The sequence below is a fragment of the Megalobrama amblycephala genome, linkage group LG18, assembly GCF_018812025.1.
Source record: "Megalobrama amblycephala isolate DHTTF-2021 linkage group LG18, ASM1881202v1, whole genome shotgun sequence".
NCBI lineage: Eukaryota > Metazoa > Chordata > Actinopteri > Cypriniformes > Xenocyprididae > Megalobrama > Megalobrama amblycephala.
In genome coordinates this window covers 28,018,555-28,036,780 of record NC_063061.1, presented here as the reverse complement: position 1 = coordinate 28,036,780, position 18,226 = coordinate 28,018,555, and the positions used below count along the sequence as shown (strand labels likewise).

The window sequence follows — 18,226 nt, the reverse complement described above, 5'->3', positions numbered from 1 at the left end:
GATCAATCTGAATCTAATTGCATCATTGATAACGTTATTGCAAAAATGCCAAATGTCAGATCTGGTGATAGTCGTGATGTGTGTTCATGCAGATGAGTTTGGTACGGGTGTCTTGAATGATCTTAACTGGTAATGCAAACAACTATATGAAATTTGTGAAATTTAGCTAGCTGATGATATGTATCTATATGTACGAGAGATTTCTATTTTATTTTAAAGGTTTGCGCATCTTAGTGTGTAAAAAAATAAAATAAAATATAAAAAATAATATATATATATATATATATATATATATATATACATACAGTGGGTACGGAAAGTATTCAGACCCCCTTAAATTTTCCACTCTTTGTTATATTGCAGCCATTTGCTAAAATCATTTAAGTTCATTTTTTTTCCTCATTAATGTACACACAGCACCCCATATTGACAGAAAAACACAGAATTGTTGACATTTTTGCAGATTTATTAAAAAAGAAAAACTGAAATATCACATGGTCCTAAGTATTCAGACCCTTTGCTCAGTATTTAGTAGAAGCACCCTTTGATCTAATACAGTCTTTTTGGGAAAGATGCAACAAGTTTTTCACACCTGGATTTGGGGATCCTCTGCCATTCCTCCTTGCAGATCCTCTCCAGTTCTGTCAGGTTGGATGGTAAACGTTGGTGGACAGCCATTTTTAGGTCTCTCCAGAGATGCTCAATTGGGTTTAAGTCAGGGCTCTGGCTGGGTCATTCAAGAACAGTCACGGAGTTGTTGTGAAGCCACTCCTTCGTTATTTTAGCTGTGTGCTTAGGGTCATTGTCTTGTTGGAAGGTAAACCTTCGGCCCAGTCTGAGGTCCTGAGCACTCTGGAGAAGGTTTTCGTCCAGGATATCCCTGTACTTGGCCGCATTCATCCCTTGATTGCAACCAGTCGTCCTGTCCCTGCAGCTGAAAAACACCCCCACAGCATGATGCTGCCACCACCATGCTTCACTGTTGGGGCTGTATTGGACAGGTGATGAGCAGTGCCTGGTTTTCTCCACACACACCGCTTAGAATTAAGGCCAAAAAGTTCTATCTTGGTCTCATCAGACCAGAGAATCTTATTTTTCACCATCTTGGAGTCCTTCAGGTGTTTTTTAGCAAACTTTCATGTGTCTTGCACTGAGGAGAGGCTTCCGTCGGGCCACTCTGCCATAAAGCCCCGACTGGTGGAGGGCTGCAGTGATGGTTGACTTTCTACAACTTTCTCCCATCTCCCGACTGCATCTCTGGAGCTCAGCCACAGTGATCTTTGGGTTCTTCTTTACTTCTCTCACCAAGGCTCCTCTCCCCCGATAGCTCAGTTTGGCTGGACGGCCAGCTCTAGGAAGGGTTCTGGTCATCCCAAACGTCTTCCATTTAAGGATTATGGAGGCCACTGTGCTCTTAGGAACCTTAAGTGCAGCAGAAATTTTTTTGTAACCTTGGCCAGATCTGTGCCTTGCCACAATTCTGTCTCTGAGCTCTTCAGGCAGTTCCTTTGACCTCATGATTCTCATTTGCTCTGACATGCACTGTGAGCTGTAAGGTCTTATATGGACAGGTGTGTGGCTTTCCTAATCAAGTCCAATCAGTATAATCAAACACAGCTGGACTCAAATGAAGGTGTAGAACCATCTCAAGGATGATCAGAAGAAATGGACAGCACCTGAGTTAAATATATCAGTGTCACAGCAAAGGGTCTGAATACTTAGGACCATGTGATATTTCAGTTTTTCTTTTTTAATAAATCTGCAAAAATGTCAACAATTCTGTGTTTTTCTGTCAATATGGGGTGCTGTGTGTACATTAATGAGGAAAAAAATGAACTTAAATGATTTTAGCAAATGGCTGCAATATAACAAAGAGTGAAAAATTTAAGGGGGTCTGAATACTTTCCGTACCCACTGTATATATATATATATATATATATATATATATATATATATATATATATATATATATATATATATATACTGTATAGTACCATGATTAATTTGAATATATATATATATATATATATATATATATAGAGAGAGAGAGAGAGAGAGAGAGAGCAAGCTGCCATTATATTTTAGTAAAGAAGCAGGCACAAGAGATCATTGTATTTGTTTTTTGTTTGTTTTCGCTTTGAAAAATGAAAAAGTTTAAAACCCCTGATTTATAATAACTCCTGATTATAATAAAAATAAAAAGGTGAGTGAAAGCAGGAAACTATTTCTAGAACACAACCTAAAATTCACCACAAATTTAAAAATATTAAAATATAGATTGGGTTACAATTATACTACGGGGCTGTTGAATGCTTGAATCTGATTGGTTGACCAGCGTTCTAAGGTGTGCAATAATTTTCAAGGAAAGGCACGGCTAAAGTAGTTCCAGGTCTTGACCGCTTTGCAGTTCCATATCACTTCGCCAAATGTTTTCAGTTATCTCAGTAGGTCCTTACAGCTACAACCGCAAAAGAACCAAAACCCACAATGACACCGATCAAGCAAAAAAAATATAGTTAATATTAGGATGAAAATGACAAATTATTGTCATGTTTTTTGCCACAAACTAGGTTTTATTGTGTCCTGAAAGTGCATACTCTCTCCCGCTCTCTCTCTCTTTCAAACTTACACACATAGGCTACAGTACAGACACACACTCGCACTCGCACAGAAACGTTTTGTCAGCGCTGTTCTGATGAATTAATCAGTAAAATAGTTTAGCAACTTAAAAGATACATGACTCACCAGCGAGGTAATAACTCTGTGGTTCTTGAGGTAGATAAACTTAGTTTCGCTCAGTGGCGGCTGGTGCAAAAAATATTTGGGGGGGCACAAAAAAAAAAAAAAAAAACAATTTAGAAATGCAGGAATGAATAGGCTAATTGTTAAATAACCATTTAACAAGTGATATAATAATGTATCTATCTAAAACATGGAAAATTCAGTATTTAAAGCATGCCATAGGGCTGAGATCTAAATAAATAAATAAATCTGTATTTAATTAAAAAAAAACAATTTTATTTAAGATCCTGCCCAATATTGTCCTAGAAACAATGTTCATATTGAAGGCTATAAAAACAAACATGAATGTAATTGTGTAGTATATGCTATAAATTAGTGCAAAAAAAGGGGTCAAATCACATTAGGCCTAGGCTACATTCTAAAATTGTACCTTTACAATCTAAAAACAAAATGTTTTTTGAAGCAGAAATTAAATACAATAAACTAAAAATGAAAATAAATAAAAACAAAAGAACAGACTAATAATTATTATTATTTTGATTACCCTACAATAGTCACTTTACACAGTTACTGCTATCGTACAAATACACTTAGTTGTAGGTTCGAAATTCTACATAATTATGTTCGTCAACAAATATTTTGAGCAAAATGTATTTTACTCAGATTGAACTCCGTCTGTTCGGCGCGCGGCGGCGCTCGTTCACGGAAGTTTGTGCTTGCTGAAGGCTCGTCCACGCCTGACTGCAAAATGGAAATATTTTCTCGACTTTCTAACTTTTATAGATGGAGAATATGTCTGTGAAAGTCATGAGTCCGCCATTGTCACATAACATTAATTAAAAATCGCGCCACTACTGGCCAAGCCCTCATTTGAGCAGTATGGGGGCGACAAAAAAATCGCCCATTGCGGATAAGAATTGAGGACGCTGATTGGCTAAATTTTATGTCACATCTTGAATATATTTATATATTGAATAGGCATTTGACTAAATTCTACAAAGACCCACCTCCTTTGGGCGATTTCTCGATTGCCCCTCAGCTGAAATTGAGTGGTGCACACAGAGAGGACATATGGTGATTGTGAAAAAAAAATATTTTCCACAGATGATTTTCTAATATATTACATCATACAAATATACATTTAAATAATTTATATGATTATAATTTTGCGTGTGTGGTTCAGGGAGGGCGGCGCCCTAGCGCCCTCTATTGGCCAGCCGCCACTGGTTTCGCTATTAGTAGAGACACTGCTGCCGTGAGAGAGGCACAGACTCAGGTAGGTTGATTCACTTGCTTACTCACTCTCTCTCTCTCTCTCTCTCTCTCTCTCTCTCTATTTCTAAAAACTACATTAATAACTGTATCAACTAGTCTGCTATCAAGGCTCAAGCCTCCGTCACTAGTTCTGAAATGATGTTTTGGAATTAGTAACGGAGGCTTGGGATGAGATGCGTAAGAAATTAGTCCCACACAATAGTGTTTTTAGGACAAAAACCTGACAAATGTCTTGAAATACAACATCGGAACAGTGTCTTGAGGTGTGGTAACCGTAGTATAATCGGAATAATTGACTCAGGGCCGTTGAATTCTTAGAAATTCTTAGTAAGTCTGCTTCGCGTCATGTGCATTATTTTCTAAGAATTCAACAGCCCGTCGTCAATTATTCCTTACATTGTAGTCAGTTACTGATTCCAAATTACATGACAAAAATTGTAATTAGTAACGTAATCCATTACATTACACATTTAGGGTGATCTGACTACTTTTGGATTACTTTTGACTAACTTATTTATCACATTGATTTGAATAGGATAATCTTGTACAATGTTGATAAAAAAATACAAAGAGAGAAAATATAAATTATCCCAGGTGAAAAAATACTATAGTCATTTATAGTAAATAATATAGTGTTTTTGAACCATACTATAGTAAATTGTAGTATACTGTATATATTATAGTATTTACAACACTTTTTTAATGAATGCTACACCATACTAGTATTAACTATAACTGATAAACTGTAATAAATACTGTAGTATACTTAAGTTTTTACTACAGTAAACTGTAGTGTATATTGTAGTATAATATACCCTATAGTTGTAGAAAACTTAGTACAGTATTTAGGCTATATTACTAGTTGTTGTTACCTCAGCAACTTTTAATAGAAATAGTATTACCACAACAAATTAATTCAAGTACTTTACTATAGTATGGTTCAAAAACACTATAGTATTTACTATAAATTACTATAGTACTCTTTTTTTTCTTTTTTCTTTTTTTTAACTGGGTAGGCTATATTCCATTCTTTGTTATCAACAACATGAAGTGCATTAAATATTATATTACAACATCAGGGTTTCTCAGACTGGGATTCGTGATGGAACTGCAGGGGTTCGAGAATTTAATGAAAAACTATTAAGTATTTAAATCATTAAAAAATTAAAATAAACTATTTTAAAATAAAAAACAGTTCGGAGTATCAATTAATTATGAATAATTCACTGCCACGGAGAATAGCTCTCATGTTTGTAGGCTAATCAATAAAAAATTTAACTCGTAACAATCTAATTACAAGTACTTAATTGTTAGAATCTGATTACGTAATCTAGATTACATGTAATGAGTTACTACCCAGCACTGATTGTAAAGACATTGGTCTATTATCGCACAGTGTGGGCGGAGAAGAATGTTCCAAACGCAACCACTAGATGGCGGCAGAATCAAGGAGAAACGCCACAGTGAGGCGTCTGCCGCTTCAACGCTCTGCGAACTCACAGTATGTATGATGACTTTCTGCTGGTAGCCTGTAAGAACCGGATTAACTGAAAAGTAAAAATAATAATTTATATTATAAATAACAATTTATATAATAAACAATTAATTAGAAAAAACAAAGTCTGGGATTATAAAGAATATATAATACCCTAACAATGAAAGTTTATCAGATAGAAATGAAAATTAATTTCTAATAAATATGCATTAAAACATAATTGATGGAATATATATTTTTAGTTAGTTTAAGAACTCAAATTTAGTATGATATAGCATAACAACCTCAAAAATATGAATAAGCATTAAGAACTATAAGAGACATGTTGCATTTGATATTTTTATGAGTTTGTCTTTATTATAAAATACAAAATTAATCTTTACAATGTGAAAACATACAACAAAATGGAAAGTGGAAAGTGGCCATTTGCATTGTACAATACTTAACAGTGAATCATTCCTATGAATTGCCATTTTAAAGGAATTTTGAATCGGACGAATGTGATTCAGTGAAATTAAATGCATGCATTTATAATGCAAACATTATTTGACTGACATTTATTTCTCTCTTTAAATGCTTTTTTTTTTTGGTCCAACAAGGGTTGAATTATATGCAAACTTTATTGAACTCTTGATAAAAAATAAAACAAAAAAGACAGTAATGTACAATGAACAACTCTGGGAGGTTTATGAACCACAAACAGGTGTGAAAACCACTTTCAGGACCAAACAGAGTCTGATTTATAAAGTTAAAGAAAGTCTCTGAGTGTCTCAGTCCAGCATCACTCTCAGTCTACCACGTCTTCCCTATAGACTGGATGTGTTCCTTAGCTTTCATTCTTAGTGAGGCGATACTTGTGTTTCGTGGGTCTGCCTCTTCTAGTGAAAATTTATCCATAAACCCCGAGCAATGATACGCTGGTGGAGGGGGGCACACCGCCCCTATATGGGGCAGAGGGTGGTTGAGCGTGGATGAGCTGAGGAACTGTGGAGGGGTGTAGCTGGCTGGTACTCCCTGCTGAGGGGTGATGAAGCTGGGTAGGGACTGCAGCGGAGAGCCGGAGGAAGAGATCGGTCCGGTAAGCCAGGGCTCCAACGGCAGACCGCTACCCAGAGACAGTGGCCCTGATCTGGGGATGGACAGCATGGAGGACTCCTGCAGCTTGATGGAGCTCACCTCCAGTTTCTCTTGACGTCGCCACTTTGCACGGCGGTTTTGGAACCACACCTGAAATGTGACATAAGAAAGGATTTAGTTTATAATGCAAAAGTTGGACATATTGAAAAGTCCCATTGGTGAGGGAAGTTCAGATGCTGCTCTTAATATGTAAAAACCCTTCAAATGCACTGAAAATAATGCTTTTATTTAAGTCAAAAAATATGATTTAACATCACTTAACCAACATCAGTTTAAACCAACTAAACTTTTTATGGGTTAACCAGACTGTAAAAAATATTTTCATGATTTATCATCACAACTTTTTTTTCTTTTGCCAAATCAACTTAATGTGGTTCTGATAACAATATCTTGTGTTTCTGTTGATTAAACCAATCTCCTTAATTGTATTTTTAATTTCAATGAACTCAAAATTTTAAGGCAGGTAACTTACTTTTTTAAGTTAAACCAACAATATTTTTTTACAGTGTAAAAATAACTCTTTAAGGTAACAATCGCAGGTTACATCTACACTTGCAAAAAATTGATTAATCTGCTTCTATAATTTATGATTACATTGTATGATATTTATATTTAAACTTTTTTTGCAATTATTTATGGTTGAATCATAATTTGCTCAACATTATTTGAAACCACATAAAATTTGACACATTTTAGGACTTTTTTCCCCATAGAGGTTAATTATCGGTCACTAAAATTATTAAATCAAAACAAAAAAATCCTAATCAAATCAAAAAAGAAGGCCACATGACCTCTGGGACTACACAAGAAATAATATAGCCTACCTATATTTGCTGAACTTTTATTTTTGATTAGTTGATTACAAAACATCAACGAGTTGATTTTAAACGAACATGTTTTTTTTTGCCTTAAATTTGTGCTACAAATATATTTTTTACTACACTTGATCTTAGCCAAAAGGCCGAGAAGCGATACAGATATATTTTTTAAAGGAAAAATGATTTTTTTTTTTTTTTTTTAACAAAGTCCTATAAATAAGGTTATCCCATTGCCAACATGCGTCGATCCTATTCTCAAAATACACAGATCATTGAAGTCCATCACGTGCTCACCTGTACTCGAACCTCTGGCAGGTTAACCTTGAGCGCGAGCTCCTCTCTGCTGTACACGTCAGGATAATGCGACTTCTCAAACGCCCTCTCGAGCTCGTGCAGCTGAAATGTGGTGAACGTGGTCCGGTTCCGCCGGTGCTTTTTCTTGGGATTTTCATCATCCGAAAATTTACCACCATCCGCATCCGGTAGATCCGGACTGACCATGACAGCAGATCTACAGACACCTGTATAAAAATAATGCAGAGTTTTCCTTGAGAAGATGCGACATGTTTATGTTTTAATTAAATTCTGGCATTTTAATTAACTTCACGCGAGAACATTAAAAACATTTATTCGTATATTAAACATTGTAATATATTTAATTATTTTTATACATTTCTTCAAATAATTTAACTTATTCTGTTTTTCTTTCTTTCTTTCTTTCTTTCTTTCTTTCTTTCTTTCTTTCTTTCTTTCTCTTTTAACTTTAACGTCTTTTTCATTTACAATTTAAACACAATCTTAACACGCCTAAAACTTTCAATAAACTTTTCAGCTTATATTAATAGCCTATTTAAATGTGCCTCAGATGTACATTTAGATTATTAATTACTTGAAAATGAAAGAAGCGCCAGTTTTAAACCCTAAAAACTTTGCGCATCTGTTTACTCACCTTCAAAGTTCTTGGAGTTCTTAGAGTCCTTTTTGGGGGACAACAAGTGCTCAGTGTCTTTGACTGGCTTTCCTGATCCATAGGAAAACGCCGGGTGGAACATATTCTCTCCTTTAAATCCCAAAATGGATTCAATGCTGTGGATCCTCATTTGGGATCCAGGACTGCGAACCAAGCGCGCGGAGGGGGAAAGACGCTCTTCCATGTCTTGGGACTGTGATCCAACAAACCTCATCGAACGTTTTGATTTGGAAAAAAACAAAGTGTGGAAAGCTCTTCTAAGGATTTTCCGTTTTATATTTCCTAATCAATACACTCAGCAGCACATCTACTTCCAATAGTCCAGGCTGTCCCAGCAGAAGCAACTTTGTCCAGTAGTGGTCCTGCACACACTGAGGATGCAGTGGCCCCCAGGGGCCTTATATGGTTCCCCCTCGACCGGGAGTCTATTGTGTGAGTGACATCCCCTTCGACACGTCAAGAAACGTCAGATTGGCCAGAGTGAGGGATGTAGTATTGTCCCTGAGCAGAGCATTTAACTCCTCCCAGAGATTCTTGTGGCCATAATGGCAGCTTTATAAACCGCCTTACATAAATCTTAAATAATCTTTTCCCACTCCAGATGTCTTGATCATGATGGCCTGTAGAAATGAGAGGAACTGGGGCTGGGATTACATCTTTAAGACCGAAACAGATCAAAATTACAAGATCTCTGCACGCGCAAAATGTCATTAAAAACGTCAGTTTACAAAAACGCTCCGTGGTAAGCACGTGCACCTATAACTATTATATAAATGAATAAACGACGTACATTTTAAACAGAAAAGCTTCTTATACACTTTTAAGTTAGTTTATCATGGTGAAATCACTGTCATATTATCACACCCTCCTAAGGTGACAGTAAATTGAACGTTTCTGTTTAGAAAAGGATTTACAAGACAAAAATGTAACAAAATGACACATTTGCCACGTAGGCCAACGTAAAACGATCCCTTTATATTTACCATTAAAACGTTTCAAATGAAAGAGTAGGCCTACATATCCTACTTGAAATTATTATTATTTTTTTTTTTAAATTAATTTGTTCGGAAATGTTATATCAAAGTCTGAGACACTGTGCAATAAATAAGTAGCCTAAGTAAGCCAAAATAAAAAATAAAGAAATTATATGAAACACTGAGTTTCAGACATTTAAACAAAATGGGCCTAAATAGCCTAAAACTCCGCAGTCTGTCTTGTTATTGTTGTTAAGGCGATAATCTTCTAACCTATAAAAATAAAATAGTAACAAAAACAACAAAGTATAGCCTAGTTCATATAATTTCTAGAAGGAAATGTAAACGTTATTTAAAGTCTGTTTGCGAACGACAACATATTGAAATCCATTGGGCCTAACGGAATATGCCTGCTCAGAATAGCCTAAAATGGGCAAATTGGTTAGCTGTTGGTACAAATAAATTATCATATCTAATTTAACTTGGTGATGAAACATTTAAGACGCCTAATTACCAGTCTAAAACGATAAAACACCACCAAGAACTACTTTAAGCCTACACTTCGAGCATGGAGTGGTTTTTCGGCTATTAGGGGATTTTGTTACATGAACAAAACGCGATCTCAAGCAGCAAGCGCGCGACCCCTGAGAGCTAGCCTACAATTGAGGTGCAGTTAATTGGAAGAATTTGCAAACTTCCTCAATATTGAATGGATACGTGTAATTAGCTCCGAACAAAGATTGACAGCAGTCTGATAATCCGCAGGACACACGCTGGTTTGAGGGGATTACACACTTTCCCCCCTCTATCCAAAACAGCTCAAATCCTTTCAACTGCTTGGCTTTTCCCTAATTACAACAGATAATGTTGGTATTCCGAGATTTATTCAAAGATACACTCACACATACTTGAAAAACAGAAATACACTGCAAAATACTTTTTTTTAAATGTGTTAACTCCTCAAAAAAGACTAGGACTATATATTTAATATCAACGAATGTGTTAAATATTATTTTATTAAGTATTATTTTTAAATATTCAGATAATGAAACATTGAGAATTATGATATAAGACTAGCCTATATTGGAAGGGGAAATATACACATTTTTAATAGGCTACTTTAATACGTTTTTGGGTAACACTTTATTTTAAGGTGACATAGTTGCACGTTATTGTATGTACTTACTCTAGTAATAACAGTAAATTATGTATAATTACAAGTAACTAACCCTAAACCAAACCCTAACTGTAGCTCTACAGTAAGTACATGTAGTTAATTAATAGTACTCAGTACTTATTTGATTAAGTACAACATAATGTCACCTTAAAATAAAGTATAACCCCTTTTTCTCTTCACAACTTTTTAATTACCCGTTAGGTTTGGTTTGTCTTTATCTTATTGTAAATTCCCACTAGGCAATTTTTAAAGTGCAAATATTCCACTCAATAAATATGAGGTCATATAATGTGAAAACAAGATTACTGTCTAGTGAAGGAATTTAACTTGTAATCCTATTAACAGGTAATCTTTTAAACTCCTAATACATGCTTTTTTAAATAATCATGAACTTGAATTATTTAACACTTATTTTCTCCAGTCATCTGGCCCTTTTTAAAAATTTTATTATGCTTATTTTCTTGCATGAAATAAAATAGTTCCAGCCAAGAAAATCTCAAAGACATACTTACTTTGATCACAAATGCCCAACAGACCCACAGTTTTTCAATCGTCTGTTTTATTCATGCGTTTACACATTAGACATCAATCATATACATGCCTATTTACCTCACATAAAAAGTTAATACATAATCCTAATGAATCCTAATGAGTGTTACAATATCATATGCGTCAACGCTATGGTCAGCTGTCAAGAAAAGAAGAAATAACAGCATCACATTCATCTCAAACCCTTGTGCAAAAAAGCAGGAGGGGGAATTAAACAGAGCTTCTCCGCTTCTCCTCTGGTTCAAGTCATTATACTTTTGTTAGATATATTTACAGGTAAATATTGCAACATATGCACAAAAAAAAAAAAAAAAAAAGGAGGAAGAAACGGACTACAACATCATTTATTCAAACAAAACATACAAAAGAAATAAAGTCAGCAAAATTGGGGGCAAGCAAATGATATTCAGAGAAGCCGAAAAGCTGATCTAGAATCAGATGTTGCAGCTTTGGGATTTAAAAACTTGGGTGAAACTTTGGTAACACTTTACAATATTTCTCATTTGTTAACATTAGTTAACATAAATTGCACTATGAGCAATATATATATATATATATATTTTACACAATTTGTTAATGTTAGTTAACAAAAATACAATAGTTCATCATTGTTAGTTCACAGTGCATTAACTAATTTAATCAGTACAATTTTTGATTTTAAAAATGTAGGCCTATTAGTAAATATTGGAATTAAGATTAACTAAGAAACCCGATAAGTTAAGGTAACTCAAACCATCTGAGGAATCTGCCATAAACCATTTAAGTTTTAAAACCAATAAGTATGAGTATTGTAAACTCATATACATTAAGTTAAATTCACTTATATTTTAGTGTTGGTTTAGTCAATCAATAGAGTAAACTCAGTTTAAAGATTTTAAGTTCATTCCACTCATTCAGTTTGAATTGACGTAACAAATCTAAGTCTTAACAACTATAGCTACTTAAATGGTTTGAGGAAACCGATTGCCTTAAATGGTTTAAGTTCATCAAACTCAAAGTAGTAAAGTTACATAAGACTAGCAAAAACTAACATTGGTACAAAGCAATGATTATAGAACAGGAGAAGCAATTTCATTGCCAGTTGATGTTAACGAATGTTGTTAACAAATTAAACATTGTAAAGTGTCACCGAAACTTCAACCAAACAGCAATCAATCAATCAATGCAGAGGGAAAATTAAGAAATTTTTGTTTATTTTTTTCTAAATGCGACCCAGGCTGGGTTTCTCAAAAGCATCATTGATTGCAGAGACCATCTGTGGCAACGGTTCTACAGTCTATTTAGGATTACAAGGCTTTTGGGAAACGCAGCCCTGGTTTGAAGAAATTTGCTAAATCACTACATGACAGAACACTTCTCCTCAGCCTTGGACTTCATCTCTGTCAGTGTAGCGCTGGCTTTCTCTTTTAACTGATCCATGTCCATGTTCTGTAAGTTCTGCATCTGCCCCAGGATGGAGTCCTTCTCCTCCTCCTCTGTGGCGTCCTCATCCACCATCTTCAGCAGCTCCTCGGGAACGTCCACGTCATCTCCTGCCATCTGGAGCATGTTCTCGTCCTGCTCACTCTGAGGGACAAACCCACACAAGGAGTCAAATGGGGAGACAATATAGGCACATCAGTGTTCAAAAATGAAAAAATAAACAATGTGGAACAGTTTTTTTTAACACCTCGACCAATCTTATTGGCTCAACCAATGAATTTTGAGATTTGTCTGTTATACGCAATCATCATTCTAATACAATCTTAAAAAAAATAAAGGTTCCAAAAGGGGGTTTTCACATCAATGCCATAGAAGAACAGTTTTTGTGCCATAGAAGAACCTTTCAGTGGACAATTTATAAAAAAAAAAACATTTTTTTCATTAGTGTGACGAACATTTTGTGCAATGGAAAGGTTCCTTGGATGTTAAAGGTTCTTTATGGAACCACATATGTTGTTATTTTTAACCATATGGTGCTCCTTGCATGGCAGTCAAAAAAAAAAAAAAAAAAAAAAAAAAAAATATATATATATATATATATATATATTTTTTTTTTTTTTTTTTTTTTTTTTTTTTTTTTTTTTTTTTTTTTTTTTTTTGTCTTTTTTTTTTGCTATGTTTTTTATTTAATATTTTGTATTTTTAGGGGATTTTATGGTATGAAATTATATTTTAAGTTTTGTAGTTTTGAATGTTTGTAACCAAGCAGATCTCACCCCCATTGACTATAGTATTTTTTTTTTCCTACTATGATAGTCAATGGGGGCGAGACATGCCGGGTTACAAACATTCTTCCAGATATCTTCCTCTGTTTTCAGCAGAACAAAGAAATTTATACAGGTTTGGAACAACTTGAGGGTGAGTAAATGATGACAGAATTTTCATTTTTGGGTGAACCATCCCATTAAACTGTCATGAATCTTGAATGCTTTGGAGCACAGACTTAAGTTTGGTCTCATTTTAAAGACGACACTTGGCAGACTATTGCTAATGTGTATAAAAGTTAAAAAGGGGATAAAGAAGTTTATGTTTAGTGATATGAAAAATGCACAAAAATACTATTATATGAAATATATATTTTCCAAAACATGTTTTACTGTAAAACTGCAAGAAAATCAAAGCCATAAATCTAAACAAGTTGTGTTCGAAACTTGAGGTTGATATCTCCAAAAATTAGCTTATAGTAAGATTTTGTTTGGGTGCAGTACCAATAGTTTCCACTAGATTAAATTAGTTTCCCATTCATTTCCAATGCGGTCATTTTTGACCACGAGTACAAGTAAGACTATTTAACCTTTTCTTTTTGTTGTGTTCACATAGCAAGTACCAAAACCTTTAAGTTTCGTACCATTAAAATATTCTAAAACAACAGCAACAACAACAACAAAAAACGTAAAATGAAATGACCGCAGAGCACCAAATAGACTCATGATAGCCGTTTTGCATTATTATATCACATAGATTTAAGAGAGAAAATGAAGCTGTACAAAGACGAACAGATGTTGTGGAAAGCCAATATTGTTGGAGGCTTGCGCAGACCTCGGTTAACTCTCTTAATCTGGTTAGTTTATTTATTGTAAGTGCCAAGAGCTCAAAGCCACTCAAAGCATCCATATGGGAGAAAATGCATTTGTGTGCATGTGTGTGGGAGCCAAATGCAAATTTAGGAATTCTAGAGATGGTTTCAACAAATTATTTTCAACCTAATAAATCTTTGTTACTGCAAGTGTCATAGTGATAATGACTTTTCATTTTAATACAATTCAAAAGTTTGGGGTCAGTTATTTATTTATTATTTATTTGAAAGCATTCAATACATTTTTTTCAGCAAGGATGCACTAAATTGATCATAAGTGACAGCAAAGACATTTATAATGTTACAAAATAATTATTTTTTCAAAATAAATGCTGCTTGTTTGAACTTTCTATTCAAAATTATCACAATTTTCACAAAAATATGAAGCAGCACAACTGTTTTCAACATTGATATGAGAAGAAATGTTTCTTGAGCAGCAAATCAGCATATTAGAATGATTTCTGAAGGGTCATGTGACACTGATGCCAGATACCAGACTTCTTTCAAAAACATTAAAAGAAATCTTAAAACTGAGTTGTAGTGTATATAAATAATCTTACAATTATGATTATGAAAGTCACCTGAAATATATTCATTAAAAATTAATTCTTTTTGTATATGAGAAGGAATGGGGCAAAGTGGCTCTTACTTTAGGAAGTCTGTATTTTTCTCGTAGACAAACCCTCAGAGTCGCCCTCTCTGCTTTCTTGTGTAAGAAATCTGCATCTCGCTCCATTCTGTGGATCAGAAATGTTTTAACAACACGTTATCACGTGCTAAGAAAAACACTGTGTATTCATCTATTTTTTTAATTTTATGTAACACAGTGCATACTAATCTTGTGATTTTCATGTTAAAAAAAACATACCACCATAAACATGTATAAATCACTGGAAAACATACACTGCACAAACAGTTTGTTTTAAAATCTGTGCGTGACAGAACACTGTGGTAGAATGAAATGACCTCTGGGGTTTAGCTTCACAGCTTAATTTAAGATAAAGAGCTTCAGGATGCTTATGGCATTGTTCAGGCAGTGCGACGACTATACTTGAAGCAAAGCTAGTTTACCAGCAACAACTAGATAATAAAATCCTTTGGGTGTTGGATCTGAAAGATGTTTAGATGTAATCTCACAGAAGACATGTATGTTTATTGTAGGAATCCTCTGTTTCTAACCTTGTCATATTTCTACTTAAGTGAGCCTGCTGATGCTAGTTGTTATCTCATCTCTTTTGAACATGAATCATATCAAATCTAGGGATTAAACTGGCAATAGTTGCAATCATGCCTCAGATGCATTTTCTGTACAATTTGATCCGTATGATTTGAAAATCTGCTTATTGTCTCAATACAAAAGGTAACAGCCTTTAGATAAATATTTCAAATAAAGAACCACATGCAGTGTATATAATGTAGTTAGATCAGAGTTTCACGAAATTAGTAAAACATAACAATTTTTTTCTTCAAAATGTATTTTGTTTGCATGTACTTTTTACGTATAAAACACAACCATGATTGGTACCAAAACGCTAATGATTTTTATAATCAGAATGAGTGCCATCATTCCATGTATTAATAATCACATTCCCTGTTTATGAGCACACTGTGAAAAAGAATTGTTGGTTTAACTTAAAGTAAGTTACCTGGTTGCCTTAAAATTTTGAGTTCATTGAAATTAAAAATGTTAGTTAATACAATGAAGGCAATTGGTTTAATCAACAGAAACTCAAAATATTATGTTATCTGAACCACATTAATTATTGAAGTTGATTTGACAAAAGAAAAAATGTTGTGATGACAAATCATGAAAATACTATTTTACAGCGCTGACTGAATTTCAGTACATCAAAAAAAAATTTTTTAGATAATAAAATCAGACTTAAACTGTTATACTGCAACAATGAAATAGCCATAAATAAATATCAACTATGCCTTTTTAACAAAAGGCTAGGAAGTAAGGAAGGAAGGAAAGGTTTTAAAATATGCAGACGTTCAACATTCTTCAATACTTTCATTACTCCAATGCTACCATGATTGTTTCTAAAAATAGCATTATCCAGATCAACAAGGCTAGGATAACCCACACTAAGCTCTGCTCTTAGGGCTGATTAGCAACTAGCATCTGATGCTTACTCTCTGATACCAACATGGCGTCCGTTCGTCTTTAATCGTCGACATTATCATCTTTTTTACACACAGAGATAGTTAAGGTGCAGGTCTTAGCATGAATACATCACTATGGAGATTATATTTATGTGCTTGCATCATGACTCCTGTTGTTCCATGTTAAGCTGCACAATGGACATCAATGCAGCTCTTTATTTGAACAGACTAACAGTGTTTTTGTAATGCATCATCACCTTTAAAGGATCTAAATCTGACTTGTTAACAGCGTACGTGTCATTGGGATTAGCAATGCATTAGTCCCACTAAGAACCAAACAATCTCCAAAAAAGATTAAACCAAACTTAAAAACAATGTACAAGATGCCATATGCAAGTTTTTCCATTTACTTTGTCAAGGTCATCAAAGGTCATTATGCAAGCACAAAATAGGGCCAGGAGGCCCAAACTTTACTTACTTTTCCTCCACTAGCTGTTTCTGGTACTCCTCATATTCTTCTCTAGTCATGCCGGCGGCCGCTGCAGGGTCCTTGGGGGTCTCCTCCTCAGCCTTTTCCTCTCCTCCTCCAAGTCCCATTCCCTTCAGTGGGTTCCCAACCATACTTTTGATTAAAAACGCCATTATGTACCCTTTTGGAGTCTCTAGCTTGACGCCAAGTTGTGATTCCTTGAACTCCTTTGGTTAAATTCCTTAGTTTCCAGTAGAGATGTCCCTCAGATGGATTGTTGGTGGTCTAATTGGAGCTAGGCTAACCGACCTGCCTGTCTGTTATCAAGGGCACACTGTTGACTACAAATGGCGGACAGGGGGGGAAAAAAAAAACGTTTATGGTGGAGCCATAATCTGGATTAAGATACGGCCGTCTACTCTGAGAGGCAGATGGCTGTGTGCTTTCTCTTTTCCACACAATAAAAGTGAAAGAACCCAATGCATTTATCAATCATAAGCTCTAACTAGAGGGGAAAAATATCAGTAGTAGACAACGATCAGAGAGAAAACTAGAAAAAATGTGTGTTTTGGAGATTAGGTTGGCCTCCGCCGTTAACGTCACATTTGTTGTATCCACCCACTGACTGCTAATCACATTACTTAATGAGGGACTGACCAATGAAGCTGGATCCCAGATTTTCCATTTATACACCTTCTGAGCCCAAAGAAGCACAGTTACAAGATTACAAACCTGTTTATCAGTTTCACAGGATGTGGAGATGAAGACAAGGAGCTGCGAATTTATACACCATATTTACTTGCAAACAACCAGGAGGTGTTTCAGCAGTTCTTCAATACTTGTCTGTTGAGATGATTCAAGAAAAACAGATAATGGTTATTAAACATGAGATGAAATACTGACCCTTAGAGAAAACAAAAAACAATGACCATGGATTTCTGGTGGTTTAGTAGGTCTCCCAAAGTGACCAAACTGGTCTTCCAGACTGGCAAAGATGGTGTTCAGCTCATTTAGCAGAGTGAGCTGATCTTCCAGACTGACTAGCTAACAAATGCCCAAAACCTTTGTAAATCCTTTAAACTTGACTAACCTGGTGGCAGGTAAGATTAGCACACAACTGTAGACTTTAGCTGTTAGATTTTCCACTGTTTAAACAAGGAATAGCTCATTTCAGGCATTGAATTCGCCAAGTAGCATATTAGCATGTAGCATAACATTCACACATGGAGCAGCATAAACTGAAAGTAATTACCGAAAGGTCTTAATTTTATTATTTGTGGTTGATAAGTACCTCAGGTCAGTTAATGTCGTAGTTGACTCTTGAATTTTGCACTCTCATTTTATAAGGTGATTATCCCCCTTCAAAGCTCTGACACAATGATTGTCCTGTGGTAAATGTGGGATACATACGAACTTGTGTTCCTACAAACTCCCATGACTCTTGGGGGAAAAAAAA

At 34.9% G+C, this 18,226-nt stretch overlaps 2 protein-coding genes and 1 pseudogene across 2 annotated transcripts; all 3 read right to left on the bottom strand.

The window, feature by feature from the left end:
• Window positions 1-5,866: 5,866 nt before the first annotated feature.
• On the bottom strand, window positions 5,867-10,207 carry rx3 (retinal homeobox gene 3). Its single transcript, XM_048166309.1, has 3 exons — window positions 8,417-10,207; window positions 7,762-7,988; window positions 5,867-6,739 (listed from the first exon to the last, which is right to left on the bottom strand). Exons 1-3 carry the CDS (start codon window positions 8,649-8,651, stop codon window positions 6,305-6,307), a joined length of 897 nt encoding a protein of 298 aa, XP_048022266.1. The 5' UTR covers window positions 8,652-10,207; the 3' UTR covers window positions 5,867-6,304.
• On the bottom strand, window positions 7,513-7,622 carry LOC125253635 (annotated as a pseudogene).
• Window positions 10,208-11,129: 922 nt separating the features above from the next.
• Window positions 11,130-17,470, bottom strand: cplx4a (complexin 4a). Its single transcript, XM_048165098.1, has 3 exons — window positions 16,780-17,470; window positions 14,845-14,932; window positions 11,130-12,703 (listed from the first exon to the last, which is right to left on the bottom strand). The coding sequence occupies exons 1-3, from the start codon at window positions 16,941-16,943 to the stop codon at window positions 12,476-12,478; spliced, it is 480 nt and encodes a 159-aa protein (XP_048021055.1). The 5' UTR covers window positions 16,944-17,470; the 3' UTR covers window positions 11,130-12,475.
• Window positions 17,471-18,226: the final 756 nt, after the last annotated feature.

Excerpts from the sequence above, each read along its gene's own strand:
- rx3 (XM_048166309.1), bottom strand. The coding sequence starts at position 8,651 with ATGAGGTTTGTTGGATCACAGTCCCAAGACATGGAAGAGCGTCTTTCC. Across the intron at positions 7,989-8,416 it reads GAACTCCAAGAACTTTGAAG|GTGTCTGTAGATCTGCTGTC; the intron begins GTGAGTAAACAG and ends ATTTTTATACAG. Across the intron at positions 6,740-7,761 it reads TGCCAGAGGTTCGAGTACAG|GTGTGGTTCCAAAACCGCCG; the intron begins GTGAGCACGTGA and ends GTCACATTTCAG.
- cplx4a (XM_048165098.1), bottom strand. The coding sequence starts at position 16,943 with ATGGCGTTTTTAATCAAAAGTATGGTTGGGAACCCACTGAAGGGAATG. Across the intron at positions 14,933-16,779 it reads AAACAGCTAGTGGAGGAAAA|AATGGAGCGAGATGCAGATT; the intron begins GTAAGTAAAGTT and ends TCTGATCCACAG. Across the intron at positions 12,704-14,844 it reads AAAAATACAGACTTCCTAAA|AGTGAGCAGGACGAGAACAT; the intron begins GTAAGAGCCACT and ends TTTGTCCCTCAG.